The 24,998-nt window shown below is 43.3% G+C and overlaps 1 protein-coding gene across 20 annotated transcripts in view; it reads right to left on the bottom strand.

Annotated features, from left to right (window-relative positions):
• NRXN3 (neurexin 3) overlaps positions 1–24,998 on the bottom strand; it is a 1,026,565-nt gene that overhangs the window by 770,677 nt on the left and 230,890 nt on the right. For 9 of the 20 annotated variants that reach the window (XM_086613885.1, XM_086613886.1, XM_086613889.1 and 6 more), the window contains 2 exons: positions 21,770–21,793; positions 19,843–20,004 (listed from right to left, as the gene is read on the bottom strand). In XM_086613885.1, the coding sequence (XP_086470011.1) occupies positions 19,843–20,004; positions 21,770–21,793 (186 nt within the window). Of the gene's footprint in view, positions 1–19,842; positions 20,005–21,748; positions 21,794–24,998 lie in introns of all 20 variants that reach the window. The other 11 variants (XM_086613892.1, XM_086613890.1, XM_086613891.1 and 8 more) reach the window with 2 other exon arrangements.

The raw sequence follows: 24,998 nt of genomic DNA, 5'->3' as shown, positions 1-24,998 counted from the left end.
TTGAATTATTAATGTGTAACATATAGACTTTATGTGAAGCTCACAATGAGATGAAAGTTATTAACCTAATAAGTTACATGCATAATTAATTTCTCCTGTGATATGATTTGTGAAGTTCTAACAAAATGTGTCACAGAGGTTGTAAACAGGAAAACTAGCCTGAAACCAGAGAGCTAAGCATATGCTAATTAAAAGAACATACTAGAAATACATACTAAAAAAAAAAAAAAAAAAAACAGAAAAAGAGAGAGGAAGGGACAACGCCACATTTCTATGTGATGTCCTAGTGTGCAGTTATGAATAACAGGAAGAAAGCTCAGACAAGAATAGGGAAGCAGGCACACCAAGCTCAGGCAAAAAAGAAAGGAGGCATTCGGTGTTCTTGTTATCACAGATGAAGGCGACTTCAGGACAAATCGGCCCTGGAATATAAACTAGGAAAATGGAGGAACGCGCTCAGCTGACAGCTTGTCTCGTTAGCTGAACACTGAAGCTGCAGAGGAAGAACCCATTCTTAAATATGAGAACAGCATATAATTATCTTGAGCTTTGCTTTGTAACCAATTTTAATATTACAACTGGTTGTCTAATCATTACTTGGGTAGAATAAATGAACTGGACATCCCCAGTAACAGCTTCTACTTGAGAGAGATGATAAACACAGCAGTCTTCTCCTTTAGGAGTGACAACTTACAAGGATCATACTTTATCAAACTCTTGAAAAAGCTTTCTCCTGTGCTAGAGGTGGTTTTCTTTACAGTTCTTTACATCTTCAAGATGGGGGTGCAGGAATCTCCTTCGGGTAGGAACCTCCTTTAAGAGGCTACAACCAACATCCCCTTTAGTCAGTGGCCATGAAGGGTTATAGGGCAGCTGCAGAAACCCAACTGTGGTCACATAAGGAGGACAGATTTCACCCTAGCATCTCACTGGTCTTCTCAAGAAAAAAAAAAAAAAAAAGTGGTTTTGAAGACAGCCATAAAACAAGTTAACAGAGTGTGAACAGATGTCAATTAATCATCTGATTTGTTGAGATGTCCTAGCACTGCCAGAGTTGAAGCACAGACTGAAACTCTCAGAGATCTGAGAGGGAAATGGCACCTACATAAACCAGAACAGTTACCTCTTCTCCTACCCACTCAGATACCAGATGTATTGAGCTCATATTAGCTGAAAGCCTCCAAGTCTTTCAGGATCCACTGCACTTTTAAGTCAGTGGTTAACAACGTGAGTGAAACCCCTTGCTTCCCCATTTTGCTGCTCATTCGAGAATCTTCTAAGAGGTTGTGATAGTTTGATGTGGGGGAGGGGGTTCTGGTGGCAGCAGAGGGGATTTGCTCCCTGTGCCACCAGATCGGACTGCCATCCCCCTTGGGGTTGAGCCAATCGGCGCCTCTGCGAATTGCCCTATTCAAGTTGGGACAAAGGAACTGGAAAGGCGTGCCTTTGCCCAGGAGCGAGGAGAGGGGAGGAGGGGAACTGCCCCCACTCCCCGACTCCTGGCTGGGCAGCTGCCCACGCCAGGCCGGCGCCACCCGCTGAGGCTGGCGGCAGCAGAGCCACTTGGGGAATTCGGGGAGCGCCCCATTCCCAGGGTGCCCGCTGGGCCTAGTTCACCCAGAGAGGACTGAGATCTGAGAGAAACGGCCACGCAGATACCAGGTCAGTGAAGATGGAACGGGACGAGGTGTGCTGGAGCTGAGTTTCCCTTGCAACCGGTGGCGAGACGGCAGGCGGCCCCCCTGCAGCCAAGACGGGCTCGGTGGAGCAGAGACCCACTCGCAGCCCATGGAGAAGCCCACGTCGGGGAAGAGATGCGTGGGCCTGAGAGAGGTCGTGGAGCATGGGATGCACAACGAGTAACTGTTAATAACGGAGCATGGGATGCACGACGAGGTAGTGAGGCATCTAGAGCCCATGGGATGACCCACGCTGGAGCGAATGGCTACAATTCCCTAAGAATCCGAGACTGTGGTAAAGCGCACAACTGGAGCAATCTGATGGGGAAGGATTGCGTCCTGCGGGTAAAACTCACGCTGGAGAAGTTTGTGGATTTTCCTCGTGAGTAGGGGATCCACTGGAGCAAGGGAAAAGGGTGTAAGGATTCCTTCTCCTTTAAGAAAAGAGTGGCAGTAACAACATGGGATGAACTGACCTGCACTCGCCCATTCCCTGTCCCCCTGCGTCGCTGGGGGGGAGGTAGAGCTGGGAAGAAAAGGAAAGGGGGATGGGGAGGTGTTGTTTTTATGATCTGGCCTTGTTTTCTCTTTATCCTCTCAAGTAACCAGTTTTGTTTCCCTTTGTCCTTTTTAAGCAACTGTTAATAAATTGTTTTGCTTTAAGAAAACAGTCTGCTTTGCCCAGGACCATGGTTGGTGGGTGCTCCCTCTGTTCTTGTCTCGACCCTCAGTCCTTTCATTATATTTTTCTCCTCTCCATGCCACTGGAGAAGGAGTGAGAGAGCAGCTGTGTGGAGTTTAGTTGCCAGATCGGCCTAAACCCACGACAGAGGTATAAGAGCAAAAGACTAGGAAAAAATTTGTCATCAGAGCCTGGTTCCAGTGGTTTGTTCAATCCAGCTGCAAACATGAAAACAACTGTGTTGCTCTCCTAGCATTTCACAGCAACTTTTTAGTCACCTCAAATGTCCTGAATTCCAGTGCCAGATCTTTTCTCTGACAAAAGTTCAGAAAGCATCAGCATACTTATCTTCACCTCTTTCCAGGGCTTAAAACCTACCAGAGCATCTTGACAACCAAAATCAAACTGGAAAACAAACACTGGAAGGCAGCAGAAAAGCAGGATCAGAATGGGATGGACCTGATCAGCCTTCTAAACATCACTGGCTTGATTCCCTGTTGCTGCTACTGCCTGATGATTGCAAGTGCATGCAGAAGCAGATTGTCTGCCTACCTCCTGCCCCAATCAAGGGAACATCTTGCCTCTGGCTGGCATCTCACTGCATTCAGCTGTGGTAGAAGAGAGAAATCTCAAGGACAACCAATCCAGCCAGGATGTTCTGCCAAGGTTGCTGTTCCTAGCTGAGGAAATGGTCCTCTCCATTTTTCTCAACTAGAAAGGGGGAAAGAATATACCCCACCCCCCTACATTATCGTAAAGCCCGCAGGTGCCAGCAATCCAAATAAACGTAGAGCAATTAACAGAATTAACACAGCTTTAAAGAGCTTGGCTCACCAGATGCGGACTCCTACCAGGGTTCTATAAAATGTAAAGTTATTACAGATAAAACCATTAATCATCTGTTCAGAGACTTGTTCTAGATGCAAAACCCATTCCACTTAAAATGGCTAATAATCAGAAAGAAAGGCACAGATTTAACACGAATGATTATGCCATTCTCAAGCCCCATTTGTAAAAGCCGTTTTTCATCTCTGCCACCATTCCCAAACCTCTGTGTTCCCTCTGCTTGCTAACACTGACAAGTAAGGAAGCTTTTCTAGCATCACTCACAGTTACCTCCCAGAGTGCTAGAAGTGAGACACCACCTCTCAGTCACTTCCACTCTGGCCAGAGGAGCTTAGTGACTCGCACACTACGCATCACTGCTTTCCTGGATGCAGTTTGCTGCTCTTCAGTTTTGTGTCATCAGCTCCACGCAGCTCACAGATAACTGATGCTCTCCCTGAAGTGCTCAAGTGCTCAGATTTGTGCTTAGAAAGTAGGAGCATTTGAGTTTTACCCCTTCTGGCAATGTGAAGTCACCCGTAGCCACGGTACGCAAAACAGCCATCCTCCTCATGTTCCCTCAAGACCTGTCAAAATAAACACCATTCATCTCATAGAATCATAGAATGGTTAGGGTTGGAAGGGACCTTAAAGATCGTCTAGTTCCAATCCCCCTGCCATGGGCAGGGACACCCTCCACTACACCAGGTTGCCCAAAGCCTCATCCAACCTGGCCTTGAACACTTCCAGGGATGGGGCAGCCACAACTTCTCTGGGCAACCTGTTCCAGTGCCTCACCACCCTCAATGTAAAAAATTTCTTCCTTATATCTAATAGAAATCTCCCCTCTTTCAGTTTAAATCTCATTTAAATCTATGTCCACATTGCTACAAGAAGCAGGGGTGGGAGGCAGATCCTAAATCATCTTTGAGCTCTGATATTACCATTTCTAACGCCTCCACTTATGGAACTGTAGGTCAAACAATATAAAACCTTGTGATAGGCATTTCAGAGCTTAAATTGCATCTTTCCATATACATGTACTCTTTGCATCAAATTGCTTAGGAATCTAGACACATGCACTGTTAATTCTGAACCAAGTGAATTCTGCCTGTGCAGTTTGAAGGAAGGAGGGAGAGAAAACAATCTCAAAGCACAGATATTCAGTACAACATAAAACATCAACAGGAGTAGACCAAAGCCCAAGAGCAGCAATGACAAAGAATTAGAAAAGAAAGAAAATCAGAGACAATACAAAATCTGGTTTTATCATATCAAGCCCACTGCCTTTTCCATGCAGTTCAACAGCATGGGCAGTCCACGCTGCCCATTAGTTGCCTGCCTCCTCCTGTCCTACTCAGACTTGACAGCTAGCTGGCTTACTGCTACAGAGGAGTGGTGGATCTGGGAGGAGTCATCCAGCCCACCTGCTCAACATTCAAACCTCATCATCCTTTCTTGCCTCCCTTGCTGGCAGCTGTGGCAGCCCAGCTTTTTGCTGTGGGCAGCAGCAGCTCAGTCTTTCCCCATCACTCACAATACACACACGTGCATTTCACAGCAATAGTCTAGCCTTCAGGGTCAGGCAAGGAGATTTATATAGTGACTGCTGCTTCTGGAGAGATGACGCTTGTCAAGCACAAAATGAGCAACTACAGCCAAAAAAACCCTCTAATTAAAACTCTAAAAATCTAGATTCAGCCCTTGCACACCATGATTGAATGACCACAACCTACCCAAAAGCACAGCTAGAGTATAATATTCACTGGTGGGCACCTCTGTATTTGTGAATCATAATTAAATTAAAAGACTAACAGGAGAAAAATAATCACCAAGAAGGCTGAAGACCTGCTAATGGCCCCAAAGTCAGACTGAAATGTGGCTAAGTTAAAAGAAGTTGTAGCCTCAAACTCAGTGGCGTCTGTTCCTGCTGGTAAAGATAGCAGACACTTTCAAAAGAATCATAACTGGTATCATCAAAATAACGTGTGTTGGGGGACATAATTATGTAGGGAGCAGAGTCCTTTTAATTCTTGAGCTTGGAGCATGTACTCAAACACAGAAGGAAAGGTGCTTCTCTCATCACTACTACGGCTATGTCAAGAGTCAGAGAAGCGTATCACAGCACTGGAGAATACATTAAGCTCTGCATGACCCATGTTATTAACTCTTTGCCTACCGAGCTTTCAAACCCTACATGCCAAAGTAGTAAGTACATTCTCTTTTTTCCTTCCTTGGTGATGACCATTCCACTCAGGGATCATCACCTAGGCTGAAAGTGCCTGGTTTGTACACATGTACATAAACAGCACAGTTTTGCAACTTCTCTCTCCTATAATTTTATTAATATTATCATATGGCAGGTCCTGACTCTCCAAAATTACTCTTGCCTGTATTTCTATCTGACGGTATAAGATTGATCCTTAGCAATCTCTTTAATGCAACACAAGGAGTGACAAATAAAAGTTTATCTCCTATTTCTTCTAAGTATTCACCCCAAAAAAGACTTTACTAAGCTCAGTGAACTACAAAGCCAAGAAAAGCAAAAGAAGCTCATTTACTTTCATTGTAAGCTGAGAACATCAGCCTTTGGACAGCCAAAGTTAAAATCACAGCATCCATTAGGACAGGACCACATTTGGCTAATGGAATAAGAAAGAGACAGCCAGAAATCTTTGCCACAGTAACCTCCACGAGTATCACCACTGCTCCGCTGATGACTTTGGACTCAGCTATGTTTGTCCATCAATACTCTGTATCAGTGTATATCAGTGCAAAGCTTTTGACACTGTCCCGCATGACATTCTTCTCTCTAAACTAGAGAGGCATGGGTTTGATGGATGGACCACTCGGTGGATAAGGAATTGGCTCAATGGCCGCACTCAGAGAGTAGTGGTCAACGGCTCAATGTCCAAGTGGAGACCGGTCACGAGTGGCATCCCTCAGGGGTCCGTGTTGGGCCCGGCCCTCTTCAACATCTTTGTCGGTGACGTGGACAGTGGCATGGAGTGCACCCTCAGCAAGTTCGCCGATGACACCAAGCTGTGTGGTGCTGTCGACACGCTGGAAGGGAGGGATGCCATCCAGAGGGACCTCGACAGGCTGGAGAGGTGGGCCCGTACCAACCTCATGAAGTTCAACCAGGCCAAGTGCAAGGTCCTACATCTGGGTCGTGGCAATCCCAGGCACAAATACAGACTGGGCAGAGAATGGATCGAGAGCAGCCCTGAGGAGAAGGACTTGGGAGTACTGGTGGACGAGAAGCTCAATATGAGCCGGCAATGTGCTCTTGCGGCCCAGAAGGCCAACCGCGTCCTGGGCTGCATCAAGAGGAGCGTGGCCAGCAGGTCGAGAGAGGTGATTCTTCCCCTCTACTCTGCCCTCGTGAGACCTCACCTGGAGTACTGCGTTCAGTTCTGGAGTCCCCAACATAAGAAGGACATGGACCAGTTGGAGAGGGTCCAGAGGAGGGCCACGAAGATGATAAGAGGGCTGGAGCACCTTTCCTATGAGGACAGGCTGAAAGAGTTGGGGCTGTTCAGCCTGGAGAAGAGGAGGCTCCGGGGTGACCTTATAGCGGTCTTCCAGTACCTCAAGGGGGCCTACAGGAAAGATGGGGAGAGGCTATTCAGGAGGGCCAGTTGTGACAGGACAAGGGGTAATGGTTTTAAAATAGAGGGAGGTAGATTCAGGTTGGATATTAGGAAAAAATTTTTTACCATGAGAGTTGTAGAACACTGGAACAGGTTGCCCAGAGAGGTGGTGGATGCTCCATCCCTGGAGATGTTCAAGGCCCGGTTGGACGAGGCCCTGAGCAACCTGATCTAGTTGGAGATATCCCTGTTCCTTGCAGGGGGGTTGGACTAGACGACCTTTGAAGGTCCCTTCCAGCCCTAACGATTCTATGATTCTATGATTCTATGATCCTGTCTCAGTTTGTTCATTCTTGAACGGAGATGGATGAGATCACGTAAGCGTGCAAGGATTGTTGCTTTAAGGCCTGGGTTACCAATTGACTTCACTATATGCCCAAATCACAGGCTATATTTCTCAAATCCCCATTACCTTTTGTGAATTTGCCTATATGAATATAGTTCTACACCTGTAAACACACTCATTTTCTGAACAACAGCACATGGCACATCCCTTGCAGGTACAGAAGCTCCGTAGGAGTCAGGTTCATTACACAGGAAAGAAAAGCTCGATCCTGATGGTCCTACCACAAAGCAAGCACAGATGGCTGTAGCACCAGGACTGAAGGTCATGTGTGGATGGCTCAGTCGGGACTCAGTGGAGGGCTGTATTACTGGTGCGACACATCAGCCTGCTAGCTACACTGCTCAATGGCAAAACCAGCCTTCGCTGCTGGTTTCCTCCACAGGCACCTGTTCTGGTGGCAGCTGGAGAAAGTTAGACTGGGTTAGACCACATTTAGTTCTAGCTCCGTGGATTCTCTCAAGCTTATGGAACATGGTGGCAGTATCTAGTTCAAATAGCTGTGCAGAAAGATGTCTCTTACACTTTCTGCATAGAAAGTTTCAGTATCTGTGTTTGATCATCAATGCTTGCTTTAAAATGTACGCTCTATCTGTATTGTGGGAAAATAACCAAAACTGGGGAAAATGCAGAAATAACAGCTTTGCGAAGTTCAGCTCCAAGGCTGCAATATTAGAGCAGCTTAGAAGCAAGACACAGTTGCTGCTCCCAGGACAGACATGGCCTGCTGGTTGGATGGAATGAGCAATGTCCTTAAAGTGGGGATTAGAGTGGTACGGAGGTACCATGGCTCATCTCTGCTATCAGAGGCAAAGAACATCTGGTGAAGATAACCTTCTAATTGCCATCAAGAAAGATGGATCGCAACTGTTGCCTCAGAAAAATCTTGTCCTTTAGTTGACTTTGCTCATTATAATACCAAAACACACCTCCATCTCAAAAGCTACCCGCCTCCAGGCTGCGACCACCCCTCACTGAGCAGGCGCCCCGAATTTCTTCTAGCCTATACCTTTAAATCAAAGTGAGAAAACTTTACACCAATCCTAATAAAGGTATGTATGACTAAAGTCACTCAACCTCCACCTGAAAGTAAAGAAATAGTATGAAATGACGAAAGACAAAGGAGATGTTAGGGAGAAGACCCCCCCATTGAAACGTCCAGGATCAGTTGACAGGTTGAATCTCTCCTCTCCCCTCCACTAGGGACGCCTATTGGGTAAGAACTCTGTGTTATGCACACTTAGTCACTAACACCTTGCTAGCTACTTAGTATTATCACTGCAATATTTTAATCAAAGTTGTTTTCGTAGTCAGTCACTATCACCGGCTATCTTTGAATCTATATCCTGTCACAAATAAAATTATATATACATGTTTCCAGAAACTTTTGAATTATTATAAGGAGTTTAGGCCATAGTACTACTGGGAAGCTGGTACTGAATAAGTGGGCAAATCACCCTCCGACTCACTAAGGCTGCCAAGGGAAGGCAGGGGGATTCGGACCCAAGGGTCTCGTCAGACTTGGGAAAATGGTATACTATCCAAAATTATCTCCTGTTTGTCTGGTGATTGGGTCCCGCATCAAGGGTCTTGCCTTACTTGGGACACTGATAGACCAGTATTTTTGACCCCAAAACGTGACACTATATATATACTTTATTAGTCAGACTTTGGCCATTAATTACTTTTGTTTCTAAGAGTGCATTAACTTCAAGAGTTCAATGCCATTGAACTGTTGATATGTGAATTATCCTTTAAATTAATCCCTCAACAAAATGTACGCACTGGGGCTGACCTAGAATGCCTGCAAGCTACTGGCTGCCTATTGATAATAGTTCCAGAGAAAAAGATACTATATTGTAATAAATGTGATCTCAACTAGAACCTGTATTTGTTTAATTTGTGGACAGAATTAAGAGAGAAAAAAAAAAAAACAAACCACCAAACCAACCCAACCAGTGTATACTGCAAGATTCATAATGGCTGTAGGATTCTAGAGCCTTTGCTATATGAACTTCATTGAAGCAAAAAATTTGAGGAGCCTAGTGATTGTTTCAGTACACAAAGGATAAAATAGTATCTCCTCCACTTCCTGTACCAGACTCAGCTGAAACTTCAGCTCTTGTCTATGGATCTTCCATGTTTTACCAATTGAAAAATAATTGTAGATCTTCATTTTCTTACTCAAATTTCTTCACTGAAGACTAATTTAATGAGGTAATTTCAAATTGTTTTCCTGCTTAACAGGAACACCTTCCATGGACACATGGGTAGGTCATGAGTAAACTTTCTACAGACATGTCATGAGTACATTACTCTTCCAATTTCTTTGTGGTCAGAAACATTTGATGAAAGAGATTGATCAATAATTTTGGTTAGCTTATGTTATTTCGCAACAAACTCTCATCGAATATCATTATGCCAGCAAAACTCTTGCTTTGGATGCAAATAAGCCAAGCTGACAAAGTTCTTTTCAATTTAATATATGAGGCAAGGCAATAATGCCAGCAGAAACCTTTCTTCTGCAGGGTAGGCAACAGCTAAGCTATGTAAGGAAAAGAAGCTTCAAATAACTCTTTAGCTAAAGCAAAGCTGCAGCACTGGCAGGACAAGTCAGTGCCTGACAAGACTGACTTTAGTTCCTGTGGGCCAGGCAATTAATCCTTACTAAAAATGTGAGAACATGAGAAAGTGAAAAATTAACATCTGGAATGTGCAGAACGATGTGCACTTCATTAAAGAGTCTCCTCAAATCCAGTAGAAGTTTAACTGGATCCACAACTGGAAGATGATTTCCCCTTCTGGTCAGACATGGAAGAAATCTCCTAAGATGAAGAAATCTCCTAAGATACACTGCACTTATGGTGCAATTCTTAACATCTAGGACTGAAATCCAATAGAAACAGCACAAAGCAGAGAAATGCCCATCAGACCTTGCTCCCTTTCAAAAATGAGCTGCAACACCAACTGTTTGTTCAGAACTGATCTTTATTTGAACAGTCCCCAGCCTCAACCTCAGCTACTTAGATTGCATGGTAGTAGGGTCTGTTCTGGATTCTTCCTTCATATCCTCACCTGACTTAACTCTTAAGAGAAAGAAGGGGGACAATTTCATATCCATCAGCAACAGTTCAGCTGGCAAGTTAAGATACACTTTTGACGTAACATATACATGCCCTGTGCAATCTTCTGAAGTTAGTTTTTCATGCTCATCCCTTGTCAGCTTAACAGGAATGTATAAAGCAATCAAACATAAAACAAAAAGAAATTGGTAAATATTACTGGTAAAGAAGAAAATTCCCCAGAGAAACAAGGTTGCAGTAATTCCAGGAACATCTAGTATTCTCCAGTAAGAACACCAGCCAGCTGTGACTCTTACACTGTACTGAAGGCATAGGCTCTCCCTTCCAGGAGGAAGAGCAATAAAAAGAGATAAAACCATAGGTAGGATGTCCCTCTTATACAGCCTGACACTGGTAGAGCAATAGATAATGTTGACCAAGTCACATCACATGTGTGCTTCAATTGCAGCATTTGAAGGAAAAGGATAATGACATTTACTCCCTTTGGTATTGTATTTTAGCTGACGGTTTGAAAGAAGACAAAATGTCTGAGGCTGGTTTGAAAAAGCCACCTACTGAACTTTTCAGACAAAGGGTCCTATGAGCTAATGTTATTCATCATTATGGATTAGACATTTATTACATGTATTTATTAAATATAGGGTCATAGTTCATCAAACTCTGTACCATTGGATTTTCTGTGTGAAATTCTTGTCATTCACGGGAGTCACAATTTAGAAAAAAAACATTAGACACTATGCAAATATACTCCAAGATCAAAAGATATTCATTTGTCATGTCGAATTGACTGCGACATTCTGATCTGAGTTTCTCCTGGAACCTCTCAGTCTGGGATATTCTACTTTCTTGGTGTTTCATAAGTGGGAAAAGTTAAGGGCATTCACTCAAAACAGTATTAAATAGGAACAAGCTCAGAAACTACAAGGACTGCTAGGTAGTTTGCTCCTCTACACAAGCTCATTCAGATGAACTGGCTGTAAAATGCTGACATCGCATTATTATACCACAGGATACTTTCCTCTCTGCAAGCGGTATTATAGATTTTCTCCTACACTTGTGTGCAGGGTTAATTTCACTCTAGTAGTTATTCCTGAGAAAAGAGGCTGGGCATGATCCAATCTTCTATGGTTATTAAGATGATGTGTGCATGTAAACACACAGGCAAGCAAAACAAGGGAGGCACAATGCTACTGCTTCTAGCAGCACAGCAGAGGTCTGGCAGGGCAACCTCTAGTAAGACAAAAATGTTTACTTAAAAACAATCCTCTTCGAAACATTGTTTCTTTTTCAGTGTTTCTTTTTTTCAGTCAAAAAGCCCAGAGATAGCTAGGCAAGGTGCTTCAGCTTTCAGATGCTCAGTTCAGAGAGCCTCTTGCTCTCCTTGGCTTCACGTCATGCCCCACTCATACCAGAAAGCACAAGATATTCTTGATTGTGTACCACAAAGTCTTGCAGGATTCACACTCGAGCATCCAACATGTGCTGGCAGTCAGGAAAATGTTCTACTGCCCGACCATATGTCCCTTCTGACTGAGCTAATAAAGAAATATCAAACGCAAACCAGCCCAGGAACTAAGCTTATGAGCATTACTTGATAAGAAAACACTATCATCTTCCTCTCCCTGTCTATTGGTCTATTTAGGATTCTCTTCACATCTTGCCTTGAACCACATTGCTCTCAGTTTCCAAGTGCCTCCATTCCCACCTCCAAATTAAATCTTTCCTGAAATAAGTTTTTTCTTATTACCTTCATGACCTGTTGGAGCAGGTCCAGAGGAGGGTCACAAAAACGATCAGAGGGCTGGAGCACCTCTCCCATGAAGACAGGAGGAGTAGGCTCTGGAGAAACCTTCTAGCAGCCTTCCAGTACCTAAAGGGGGCCTACAAGAAAGCTGGAAAGGGACTTGTTACAAGGCCATGTAGTGACAGGACAAGGGGCAATGGCTTTAAACTGAAAGAGGGTAGATTTGGATTAGATCTAAGGAAGGAATTCTTCTTTCTGAGGGCAGTGAGGCACTCTAACAGGTCACCCAGGAAAGTTGTGGCTGTCCCATCCCTGGAAGTGTTCAAGGCCAGGTTGGATGAGGCTTTGAGCAACCTGATCTAGTGGAAGGTGTCCTTGCCCATGGCAAGGGGCTTGGAACTAGGTGATATTTAAGGACCCTTCCGACCCAAATCATTCTGTGATTCTATGAATGCATAAGCAGAGGAGAGGAGAGTCAGGAGTCAGCACTGTAGGGAGTTTCACTGATGGGCTGTGAAGGAAGTTACTACATGAATGGCACTAATTGCCCACACATGTTTGTCTGACACTGCTGCTCCAGCTGCTCTGTTGTGTTTGGACCAGTCTGTTTCCTATCTGTATTATTTAGTGAATTTAACATGTGAAAAAGAAAGGGAGGGGCTAGTACTACTGCATAGAAGCAGACAAAACATGGCCAAAGGCTGAATATGATTCCTCTCCTCAAAATACGTATTGTTCTTAATCTTGGTCTCCCATTACTATTCTCTGCATTCAAAATAGCCCTGATGATGAAGACTCTGATTCTTAAACTTCCAGATCTAAAAGCCTGTAAAGTTTTTGATTGCCCCTCACTCTTATATTTCAAATTGCATTACTTCTCTGGTGGATCAACCTCCTGCTGCAGCTCTAGGCTGTGTGTCTTGAGAGTCAAGAACATCTGTGCATTTTCTCTGTGCATCTGCAGAGCATCCAGCACAGGCCTTCATTACGTTCAAGTGCCCTTGTTGCAGAAACATAACACCACTGTGGCTTGGAAGACGCAAGAGAGGAGACATTGGCCAATATTTTGAGCAGCTCCTGCTGAAATTCATAGAATCATAGATGTCAGGCACAATTTGCCCTTAGCAAAGCCATGTTGGCTGTCGCCAATCGTCTCCTTTTTTCACCATGTGCCTTAACATAGTTTCTAGGAGTATCCATGATCTTGCTGGGCACGGAGGTGAGACTGGCCCATAGTTCCCCAGGTCTTCCTTTTTCCCCTTTTTAAAAATGGGGGTATATTTTCCCTTTTCCAGTTGGCAGGAACTTCACCGGACTGCCACTTCTCAAATATGATGGATAGTGGCTTAGCCAGTTCCCTCACTGGGAAGTTCCTGGAGCTTTGTTAAATCACTGCTGTGGAAGGAGAACTTGGGCACCCAAAAGCTTTTGTGCCATCTGGTCTCCCTGTTAGGGAGAGGCTCTTACAACTGCAGCTTCCTCCATCTGCCCTCCTCACAGTTAGGCTGTTTTTCTCTTGTCACCATGTTTTAGGCCTTCTTCTATCTACACCTTCAGACATCTCCTCAGTGTGACACTCCAACCAGAAAAACTCATCCCCAAACAGAAATCACATCATCATTACACATGCAAATAGGTCTGAACAGGACTGGCTTGCATATAGCATCCAAGATGTACATACAGCAATTGGGCACACTCATGAACCATTTGGAAATCTGGCTCCTAGCAGTTAAATTGCAGACAGAAATGATCTAAGCTTTCACAGCTTTCTCCCGTCATGGCCAGATGGTGCCTGACCCCTGCAATAATTTCTGCCATATTCCGCCCATACGCAAACCTCACTACTTCCATCAAGCTGTTAGTACCAATCAACATTTTTCAGAACTGAGGTTTTAATAAAGCATTGATAGAAACGTGAGGATTTCAGAAATTCTCTCATGCACATGCATTCTCCAGGGACCACCTTAGGCTCTTCTAAAGCACCTCCATCTGTACCATCTAAGTACTGCTCCAAGTGAATTGAATCTGAATGGCTGGCTCCCTAATAGAGCCTAGGAAATATTCTGATTCTCTCCCTTCCCTAGAGATCGGAGATTGAAATCCAGTTTTCCCTCTTTGCGTACACAGATAAATTTCCCACCCAGCCACTCTTCATCTCTATCCCTGATTACTGGATCCTCCTCCCTGAGACTCTCCGGTATGTGCAAAACATAGCTGTTTGTCAGTACCTTTCTTGTCCTACTCCCTTCTGGCCATACAGGTGTTTCTAAAAATCTATCCAGCTTCAGGCAGTGCTTCTCCCTGTTTATCCATTCACTGACTCTCAAAGCACTGTCACTCCTTCGCTGACACCTATTAAAAAACACTTCTGCTCGCTTGCCTCAGATGTGCTTCTGTACCTCCTCCTATCCCATCTCTAGATCTGGTTTCTCCAGCGATAGGAAATATATCAGCTTTATCAGCTTCCCCCCTCCATCCCCAGCTGAGTTCCTCTAGAACAATTTATTTTTAAACTGAAGGTTCAGAAAGCCTTAGATTTTATGCAAATATAATGCAATGTCCATGTTTGATGTCTGTGTACTGCCTTATTTGCATATTCTTTCTTTTAAAATTTTCATGGAAAAAGTTACTTCTATTTTCCAGTCTTGCTTCCTCATTACAGTGTCAGGTATATTGCCACACCGTCAGGATGGCTATGGAGAAACATAAACCAAACAGTCCTACCAGACACCGGGACATTTTTAATTCTGATGAAAAAGGAGGAAAAAAAAAACCAATCTGAACTATACATTCAGCACTTTGACTTATGATTTAGGTATATTACTGCTAGCAACGTAGCCGAATCTCTTCAATCAGAACCTGCAGCCACAAGAAAAAGAAGAGCCAGGAGGATCTATTCTGTGGTGAAGGGAGGAAACATTAGCTCAGACAATTGAAAGAAAACATGGTTACCTTCATCACAGCTTATTTAGATACTGCAGCAGAGGAGCCCCGAGACCCTTAGTTCCTTGCCAGGAACACACTCTTACACACCGCAATTCCTCTGGGTCAAGGTTTAGACTCTGGCCACATGAAGTGTCTGCCCTGCCAGAACTGCCCCTCCTCCTACCACCAACTCCAGCTGAGTAGAGATGTCCGTTCCAAGCTGGAAAGGGGCAGAGAGGGTCATTAGGCATTCTGCCCCATTGCACTTCAGCACCTGCCTGTAATCTAAGGAGGCGAGAAGGCAATGCTTCACCCAAGGAGCCCTCTTAGCTCCCATGTGAGCAGTTTGGTTGACATAACTGTGAGGCTGATGCAGTCCAGACGAAGTAAGGGAGATTACAAGGGGAAGGCTGAAAGTTTCACCCCGAAGCCTGCATCAATCCCTCTGCCTTCCTAGGAAACAGAGGCAACCCTAGGGGAAGTCTTCAATGAATGCAGAGAAGTAGAAATAGACCATTCTGCTTTAACATCTTGAAGAGATCAGTACAGGGCTTGGCAGGATGTTCTTCACCATTACTAACAGCAGCGCAAACCATAGCAGTGCTACATCTCGAAAACAGGCTTAGGATGACATAGCTAGGACTTTGGTGGGAAAAAAGAACGTTGCTCCACCAGAAAGCATAAACTGAAAGGAACAATATTTGCTGTTATGGTTCATCCTACCACTTTGTCTGGTTTTCTTAGCTTAGAATATTTTTCTTAAAAGCTCAAGCTCCTCCAGTACTGGCTGGTGAGAGACTAAGCATCTTTCTTGGCCACAGGAAAAAAAAAATTAAAAACGTAACCTATAGGGACTGATTTATGAAATACAGTTCCATTCTATGCAAAGAACCAAGTAAAATTCCCTGTAGCCAGTTCTGGAACAGAAACATTATAGGCACACAAGTACTGCACTAACCTAGTTCTTTTCAAGGATCAAGACTGGCTGCCCCAGGGGGTCAGTCTGATCCCCACAGGTATTCTAGCTTTCTCGAGCCAGCTCAGGTTTCTTTTATACCATGCTGCATTGCATTGCACAGATATACCCTGCCATTTCAGAAGTAAACAAAGAAAACAGTCACAAGAATCGTCCCTTAATTGCAGGTGGATCTCAGGCTGATCCTGCTACCTTTGCCATCAGTGTTTTCATCCCTAGCAAAGGAAAGAGGAGGAAAATGACCATGGGAGGAATTTCACAAGGCAAACTATTTTCTGCTCAACTCAATCAAAGCTTCACTTAATGAAAGCACTGCCTGCCTTGATGTCGGAGAATAACTCACTAGACACACAACGAGGGCCCTTCTCAGCATATAGAGGCTATCTATTCTGGTCAGACCCTGCTCTGTGCAGGTATCAGTGTTACGGCAGCACTTCTGGATTTTGTCAGGATTCTGACAGCTGTCTAGGGCTGCTATTTCTCCATTAATCACAGCTCCCCATCCTCTCCACTTGCCAAAACCAGAACTGAGGATAAGCACAGCAGTCAGCTTCCTTACGCTTCCTAGCGATACCTGCGGTAAACCATCCTGCAGCCTAAGAGGTCTGGAGGAATGACAGAATGGAAATGTGAAGTGCTAATTAGTAACACGGCTTTCCTTTTGAAATATTACATTTCACAATTTATCCTATTTCCAGATGCCTCCCCTGACAACCCTGCACTACACTTATGTTTAGCGAACAGCGTATACCAGGTTCGTCCTCAGAGGCCAAGCAAGGTACATTTTGGGCACATTTTCACAGCAGCTAAAAGCAGTACTGGACCACTACTAAGAGCAGGTTGCTATTAAGCAGACTATAGCTCAAACCCAGCCAGCACCAGCCTGTCTTTAAGTCAAGACAGCTGCTCATACACATTTCCTGTCACTGCCTAGTGAAGTGAAGATTACAAAGCACATTCTGATTATCTGTTTTCTTCCTCTTCCTCTCATTCTTAAGTGGTTGCTTGGGTTTTTGCTTCTCACAGAGCATTATAAGCCTGGGTTGGCTATGTAAGCGGCTCTTAGCACATTGTGCAAGCTAATAGAATACAAATGGTTATATAAATAATAAAGCTGCTGAAGATTTTCTTGTCACTGCTTTCTCTGCTCCATTGGCTTGACTTAAAGCACACATAAAAATGGCCTGTGCTAAGTGTTATGTTCATAGCATCCATAAATAAAATTAAGATCCTGATTTAAAGAGACACTAAGAAGCTGTATCTCCTTTTGATTTCAATCAAACTGGGATGCTCAGTGCCTACGAAAACCAAGCCCAAGGCTCTATAGATGAAAACAGAAGGATCTGATCTCTGTATGACAGCTTGTATTCAGCAGGACAGTTTCATTTCCTATGTAAGATGCTCACATGCTCTTTTCCAGCATATGTGCATCCCCTTAACTAATCCAGAGGTCATGCAGGAGAGCAGCTCCAGACTCTGACAGCCCTTGCTCACATCAAACAACTAGCACATAAAATACAACCCCTGACACCACAAGTCAAGCGTCAGTACGATGGTAACTTGTCAGGCAGTTACAGCCACAGAACAATATCTAGCTCAGCATCACTGTTTCCATGACTCCTGTATGAAAACTCAGCTCTGCCTTCCCTCTGATGTCAAATGTTCATACAAATAGGCTGTTATGACAACCCCCTGGACTGCAAATAAAATTAGACCCATCTAGCCACACCCTGTGAAAAACAGTATTAGTAGAGAATCACAACATCAGGGAGAAAACTCTTGCAAGAAACTCTTATTCCAGGCTAGCTAGGAAGCTGACTGACAGAAAACTAAAGCTTGTTTTTCAGTAAGCTTTCTATAACACGTTTTTGAGGTGTCAATATCTGTATCACCATGAATCACAGCCATCATCACAAATTCTACTAGAAGAGATAGGATAGAAGACAAAAGCTGACAGCAGGGCATAACACCCAAACAACTGCACCAAGTTTCAGATTTGAGCTTAAGGTTCATGGGTTTTTTGTTTTGTTTTGTTGTTTTTGGTTTTTTTTTTCCCCCAAGGAACACTACTCTGGTTCCTGCTGCTAACCAGGTGGTCCAATCTCTATTATCCATGTGTGGATTTTCTCAAAATTGTGGATTAACTGCACGACAGGGGCAGCCAGCCAGCATGAGACAACATGGTTTCGGAAACCAGCTAGCTAATTCCTGATCAATACAGCAACTCTGCTGCACAGAGTTACCAACACAGTACACTTCAAGTCCACACACCATATTATTGTCACGTCTCCATTATACCCTCACGCTGCATTTGCCTCACATAATTTACACATCTATTTTATGCTACCTTCAACTTTTGTTTTTCCAGTTTATTCTAACTCTATATCTTCATAGAAGATTGACAACTAATTATAATCTATATAAAAATATTCTAAATAAGCTTCTGGTTATGATTTTTTCACCCAAAAATGCTGCTTAGTAATCAAAGGCTATTTATTGTTTTTTAATGGTTATTGCATCAATCCCTAGAAGATTGCAATGGTTTCTTCTAAATAGAATCATAGAATGGTTAGGGTTGGAAGGGACCTCAAAGATCATCTAGTTCCAACCCCCCTGCCATGGGCAGGTGTCCTAGTTTTAGCTGGGACAGAGTTTTTTAACAGCTAGAAGAGCTCCGTGTTTTGGTTTTACTCAGAGGTTCACTCTGAGAAGAATGCTGATAGCAAGTTGATGTTTGAGACTCCAAGGACTTTTCAGTGTGCCAGAGTGCAGAAACACGGCGGGACAAGGGGGGAGCATAGCTGGGACAAGGGGGACACGATTCCCCTTGTGATTTGTGGTGGAACTTAAGACTGAGGGCCAAACTTGCCAATTAGTATTCCATATCATGCAGCGTCATGCCCAGTATAAAAGTGAGGGGCAGCCGGAGAGAAGGGCTTTTGCGCTTTGGCTCTTTTGCGCTTTATGCTCTTTTGCGCTTTTTGCTCTTTTGCGCTTGCTGCACTGTTGCTCTGCTGTTTTTTCTTTCTTTTTTTTTCTCTCTCTCCCAGTACTCCCACTCTCAGAGTACTATCTCTCCCCCTCTCCGCCCCTCTCTATTTCAGGGCCTCGCCTTTGTCCGGGATTGCAGCTTCGGGATGAGATGGGCTTCGCATACGAGGGGGTGGTGAGCACCTACACTGTATTAAATCATCTGTATTAAATCATTCTTATCTCAATCCATGGGTTTCCCGTTTATCCTTTAATTCTCTCCCTCATTCCTGGGGGTGGGGGAGGGGGAGTGACCGGCTGGGGCGGGGGGGGGGGGGGGGGGGGGGGCGGTTCAACCTAACCCACGACAGCAGGGAAACCCTCCACTACACCAGGTTGCCCAAAGCCTCATCCAACCTGGCCTTGAACACTTCCGGGGATGGGGCACCTACAGCTTCTCTGGGCAACCTGTTCCACTGCCTCACCACCCTCTGAGTGAAAAATTTCTTCCTTATATCCAATCTAAATCTGCCCTCTTTCGGTTTGAATCCATTGCCCCTTGTCCTGTCACTATATGCCCTTGTAAAAAGTCCCTCTCCAGCTTTCCTGTAGGCCCCCTTTAGGTACTGGAAAGCTGCTATAAGATCGCCCCGGAGCCTTCTCTTCTCCAGGCTGAACAGCCCCAACGCTCTCAGCCTGTGAGAAGACACCTCTCCCACTACCATGGGTGTTTTTTCTGTAATGCAAGCACTAGAAGTCTGATTCTGACCATAAGCTTGTGCGTTTTGCGTCCAGTGCCTTCCACCCAGCTGAATGACAAGCTTATGCTTACAGAGCTATTGCAGTATCAGCGTAGAATTCAGCATCAAGGAAAGACATTGAGTGGGTAATGAAAGGCAGGAAAGAGTGATGACTTTGAGAAACCGAAAGCACAGGAACAAGAATTAATTTGAAATAGTTACCTCTTTGAGGCAGCCCATGAAGTTGTTGCTTACTGGAGAGCCAGGTAAGTCAGCAGTACTCGGGCTCCCTCCCACGTAAAAGAAGTCATCCGAGCCCAGCATGGTGTAGTCCTCCTGTGTGTAGCCCGTGGTGGTAAGGATGCCATCCACAGAGATTGTCACCTGTTCAAGGGACACAATGGACAGAGAAAATCCCAGCAATGACCTTACAATCCTGAGAAGAACAAGTTACCTTCCCTATATTTTTATGTCAGTTTTATTAAGGATTTTGTTGAGATTTGGTATGTATTTTTTTAGTTCAGCCAAGCTCCATTTTCTGGTCTGCTTCACCCACACTGGAAATGCTCCAGCATCTGCTTCTCCCCTTTCTGGTGTATCAGCACTGTCAGGCTGACCCAGCAGTCTACCCATCAAGATGCTTTCTGTCTATTCAGGCCAGAAAATGGAACTGTCCTTGAAAGAGATTTCTCATATTAGCTGATTTTATGATTAATTAGTATTTATCTTAATGATTACAGTTAGTTATGGTTGTTAGTAAAAAAAAAACAAAACAAAACACTAATGAAGACGAGGTTGGTATTTTTTATTTTTTATGTTTCTTTTGCTCACGGCACACTGACAATCATGCATTCGGGGGTGGGAGGGAGGGATCTCACTTTCAATATGTTATGGATGTGCATGCCATGTACCTAGAGAGACACACACCCACCACCCAAAAAAAATATAAAAAAATTGTATATTACAAACTAATTCATAACCAAAATATAAATAGGAAATAAATCAAAACAAAATAAATCTAAATAAACCAACCACACACCAACAAGTGTGAGAGAAGCAGAGATGAGAAAGAAAGAAAACACAAAGCGTGCACACACTGCAATTTGACATGTCATGCCAATATATCTGGAGCCCAGAAAGATGACAGGAAAAAAAGAAAAAAAAAAAGAGAGAGGCAGAAGGAGAGAGAAAAATATTTCACACTTGCATGCAATCAAAAATAAAAATACCAAACAAATTCCATAATAACAAAAAAAAACTCAAAACCAAACAGAAATGTCCCCAAAACCTCTAACCCCAAACACGTGGAGGGTGAAGGGGGACAGAAGCAGAGGGAGGGAGAAGAGCAAGTGAATTCAACGTGTTTTGCTTAGATGTTGTTAGTGGTTTAAAGGGAAGATGGAGGAAAATAGATCGAGGCCAGGAGGAGATAGGCGAGTCACCAGACGTGGACATGCCATGCAGAGTGTGTACTGAAACAAACAACCGGCTGAGCTCCTGTCGGCCACGGCAGGTAGAGGTTAGAGAGAGAGAACGTGAGAGAGAGCAAGAGGGAGGAAGAGGAGAGAAAGAGAAGGGAGGGAAGTGGGGGAAAATCAGGAGAAAGAGGACAACTCTGGCCAGTTTGCCTGTAATAGCCGTTGCCACAACAAAAGGATGAGATAAAGAGAGCCTTCACCACCACGGACTAGAGGCCCTGCAATGGTTCTGATCTAGAAACCTTCAGAGTAAAAAACCAAAACCAAAAGGGGAGAAAAAAGCAAAATGAAAACCAAAGCAAAAGAGAGAAAGCTAAACTCAAAAGCAAGGGACAAAAAAACTCAACAATTAATCACTGGCATGGAAAAGAACTGAAGAGGGAGATGAAGAAACCAATGAAAGAAATGTCCAAACCCCATTTCCAGAAGAGTTGTGTTAGTTGCTTTTGTTGCTCACTTTTCCAGAAAAAAAAAAAGAAAAGAAAAAAAAGGGAAAGGGGGGAGAAAAAAAAATTGTTTTCAACAAAATTAAAATAAAATTAAAGGAAGAAGTAAGTATACAGGAGGGGGGAAAAAGAGAGGGTAGGGGAAGGAAAAGGCAGGTAACACACGGCAAACCCAAAAAAAGAGACAATAAGAATGATATCTACCAGACAATGTAGTTTGTTTACCATAGCGTGTCCAATGCCTGAGTGCTTTGCGGAAAAGGGGGAAGAAAGGAAATTAAAAAATCGTGAACAGAACGATTGTTAATTAAAATAACTAAAAGCAAAGATGAGTCGTTAGGGTGTTAGTACATTAGTTGGTTAGTAAAAATGACACATTGCATGAATGGTCTAGTGTTAGTCTTTCAAAAAAAGGCATGGGGCACCTGAGACACACAAAGTGAGAAAGAGGACAATATGACCAGGACTCTGTGGGGAACCATGCCATCTAGACTGTAAAGAAGGGTGCTGCCTAGTCTTCCCACCCTGGTATTAGTCATTAACTTCAACCCTCATATACATTATCCAGGACTGAATCAAAGTTAAAACAGTGCAATACTTACTCTTCAAATGCCCATGAAGGTGCTTCCCTCAAACAAGAACCTTACCCTCAGATATGTACACGCATAGTACACAGTTCGCCCCTTCAAACCCAACCATGACTCCCTTCTTCCACCCACCTACATTCCTGCTCCTCTTCCAAGCCTCACTACCCTTAAGTGTTGCAGAGTATCACATGCAGGCCAATATTTCCTTTGGCTGGAGGATACAGATGAAGATGAGTCCAAGACTCTGAGTCTTCCTTCCAGATTTCCCAATCTGCAGGTTTCTTTACAGCAGGTGAGTTTGCAGCTTTCAGGAGAAGCACACAAAAATGCCTGTGCTTGGCTGTTTGCCTATAGCTCACTTCTGTCATCCGAGAGCATAGGAATTGAACCTCTCCTACTGTAGGAAGAATCATGTTGCTTGTGTCAAGGTTGAAGACAGAAGACTGACAAGATTTAGTATCTCACCTGTTATACCGTATCTATATCATGGAGGAGCTAGGAGAATTCACCAGTCAGTTCACTTAGTTGAGTTCAGCAGAACTTCGCAGATGCTTTGCTAATTCCTCCCAAGGCATGCAGATGCCAACTGTTCGAACCTACACATTGTTTCTTCTTTGCTTTTTAGCAGCTGGATAACTCAAGAACTTCATAGCAGATTTTGCATGGTGACTAATTTCACTGTTAATAGGGAAGTGCAGCCTGTGGAGGCTCCAAGTCCTTGTTCCAGTGTGACTGAAATTGGCAAGAACTATCCTAAATTATACAAGCAAGATCTATGCTGCCTCGTGTAAAAACTATCTGCTTGCGAATTGAAGAATTAAGCATTGACTAAGGAAATAATTTTGTGAAAACTTCGTGGCATTGAACTTAATATCCCAAGTCTATTTCATTTGTCTATGGGAATGAAATAATAATATTCTGTACTTGAGTATAATGAGCACAAACTCTTCATCAATTCAATTCACAAACTTCTTCAACAATTCTTCATCAAGGGAGTCTCACTCACAGTGACATCATGTTAGTAAATCCAGTTTTACAGACAAGGGAGTTGGAGTATGGGACGAGGGGAAGATCATGCTAAAAATGAGACGGAGTGCCAGCAGCAGACCTGGAGACAGACATGTGAAGTCTGACCTTCAGTCTCCTCTGCTCCTCCTCTTCCTCCCACCAGACCACACTGCTCCAGAGATGCTCTGAAAGCCCTGGTAAAATACAGCCATGATCCTATTTCTAGCAAAGGTTTCTCACGAGGCAGAAAGAGGGCTTAGTTTTAACTGAAATAATAAGATAAATAAACAAGGAGATTTGCTTTGACATTAACAATCACTACTCAAGGGAATCTGTGGGTTCACTTGGCTTGTCTCTAAGGAGATTAACTGCTGTGATAGTCATTTGATCTAAAATAAAGCAGCACTTAGTACTCTCCTAGCTTAGCAACAAAACATTTAACAGTTCCAAAAAGTACTGGGCAAAAGTCCAGATATTTAAAGTTCTGCTCTAATTCTAGGAACAGCCAAAAAATTATGCAAATCCTCCTCCCCCTTCTCCCAACCCCAAAAAGAGCAGAGGAAAAGACTAGATGACATCCTGAAGCTGCTGATAGCCCATTTACCTGAAATGGTTTTAGCTTTAGATCATATTCCTGGAATTTCTGATTTAAGTTCCTTTTAAAGAGAAATATATTACCAGTGCAATGTTTTTAACCAATTACAAGGACGGTACTGATTTCCTTATAAAGCTCCAGTATTCAGGAGCGATGGTTTTTGTTTGTTGGAGTTTTTTGATTGGTTTTGGGGTGGGTTTTTTTGAGGAAACACGAGCACAACTGGAAACAAGACTCCCAAGTGACCTATATTATGGTGCAACTTTACAGGTGAATTTATGCCAGGAAAGATGTAGAGCAGATAACTTCTTACATACAAAATTATACTGGATGCAATAAAGGACAAAACGTATCATTTTATAAGCGATAAATAATCTTTTTTCTTTATTACATCTTCTATATGAAGATAAAAGGACTTCACAGGTTCATTGCCTGTCTGAAAAATGGTGAAGTATTTTACAGATGGAGAAACTCTCGAATTTATATACAGAGAAAACCAGCAGACATAAGCTGCTGGAAGCTGCTGTCAGAATGGAGAAAACAAACTCCTTCATCTTGTGCTTTATTTAAAATGGTCTCCATCTTTTCTGTTTGTTTCATGAAGCATTTAAAAAGTCAAAGTATACAGTGACCATTCTTAGTTATGTACTAAAAAATGTCCATAGCAGGTATTAATTAGTTATCAGTAATTCAAGTTTTCAATCTTTTCCAAACTCTTATCCTGATGATTAGAAGGGTTGTAAGACTTCTTCATCCCTAGTAATATCAATTGTAAGTAAGAATGCACAGGACCTGACAGGAAGGCTGCAGCATTCAAGGCTTCTCCTTATTGAAAACTGTGGTTAAACTTACCAATAATTTTTGGATGACAACTTTCATGACTAGCAGGATTGCTTCTCCTCAAGGCCTCATCAATTCCAGTTTCTGGGTAGTTTTAGATTCTGGGTCAATGTCTTAATTTCAAGACTGAACTTGATCAGAACTTAAAACGGAAGTATCCACAGAAAAGATGACTCAAAATTCAGTCTAATTGATATTTATTGGTTGAACTGTATTCTGTCATGCCTGTCTACAGAATTAGACCCCAAATCACCTCTGATACTTATTTTTAATTAGGTTTTAAGGTTGGCCTTTCTTTGGAAAGAGCACAGTCATCTTATTAAAACATTGTCTCTCTTGCTTGGTCAAGTCGGACCCTTTAATAACTCAGGATCACATGAAACATCCACAGTGAACAGATCAGGAGGATTAAAAAACTGCAGTG

This window comes from Tauraco erythrolophus, chromosome 6, assembly GCF_009769465.1.
Source record: "Tauraco erythrolophus isolate bTauEry1 chromosome 6, bTauEry1.pri, whole genome shotgun sequence".
In the NCBI taxonomy this organism is placed as follows: Eukaryota; Metazoa; Chordata; class Aves; order Musophagiformes; family Musophagidae; genus Tauraco; species Tauraco erythrolophus.
Note: the sequence above shows the minus strand (reverse complement) of the source record. Positions and strands in the feature narration are given on the sequence as shown.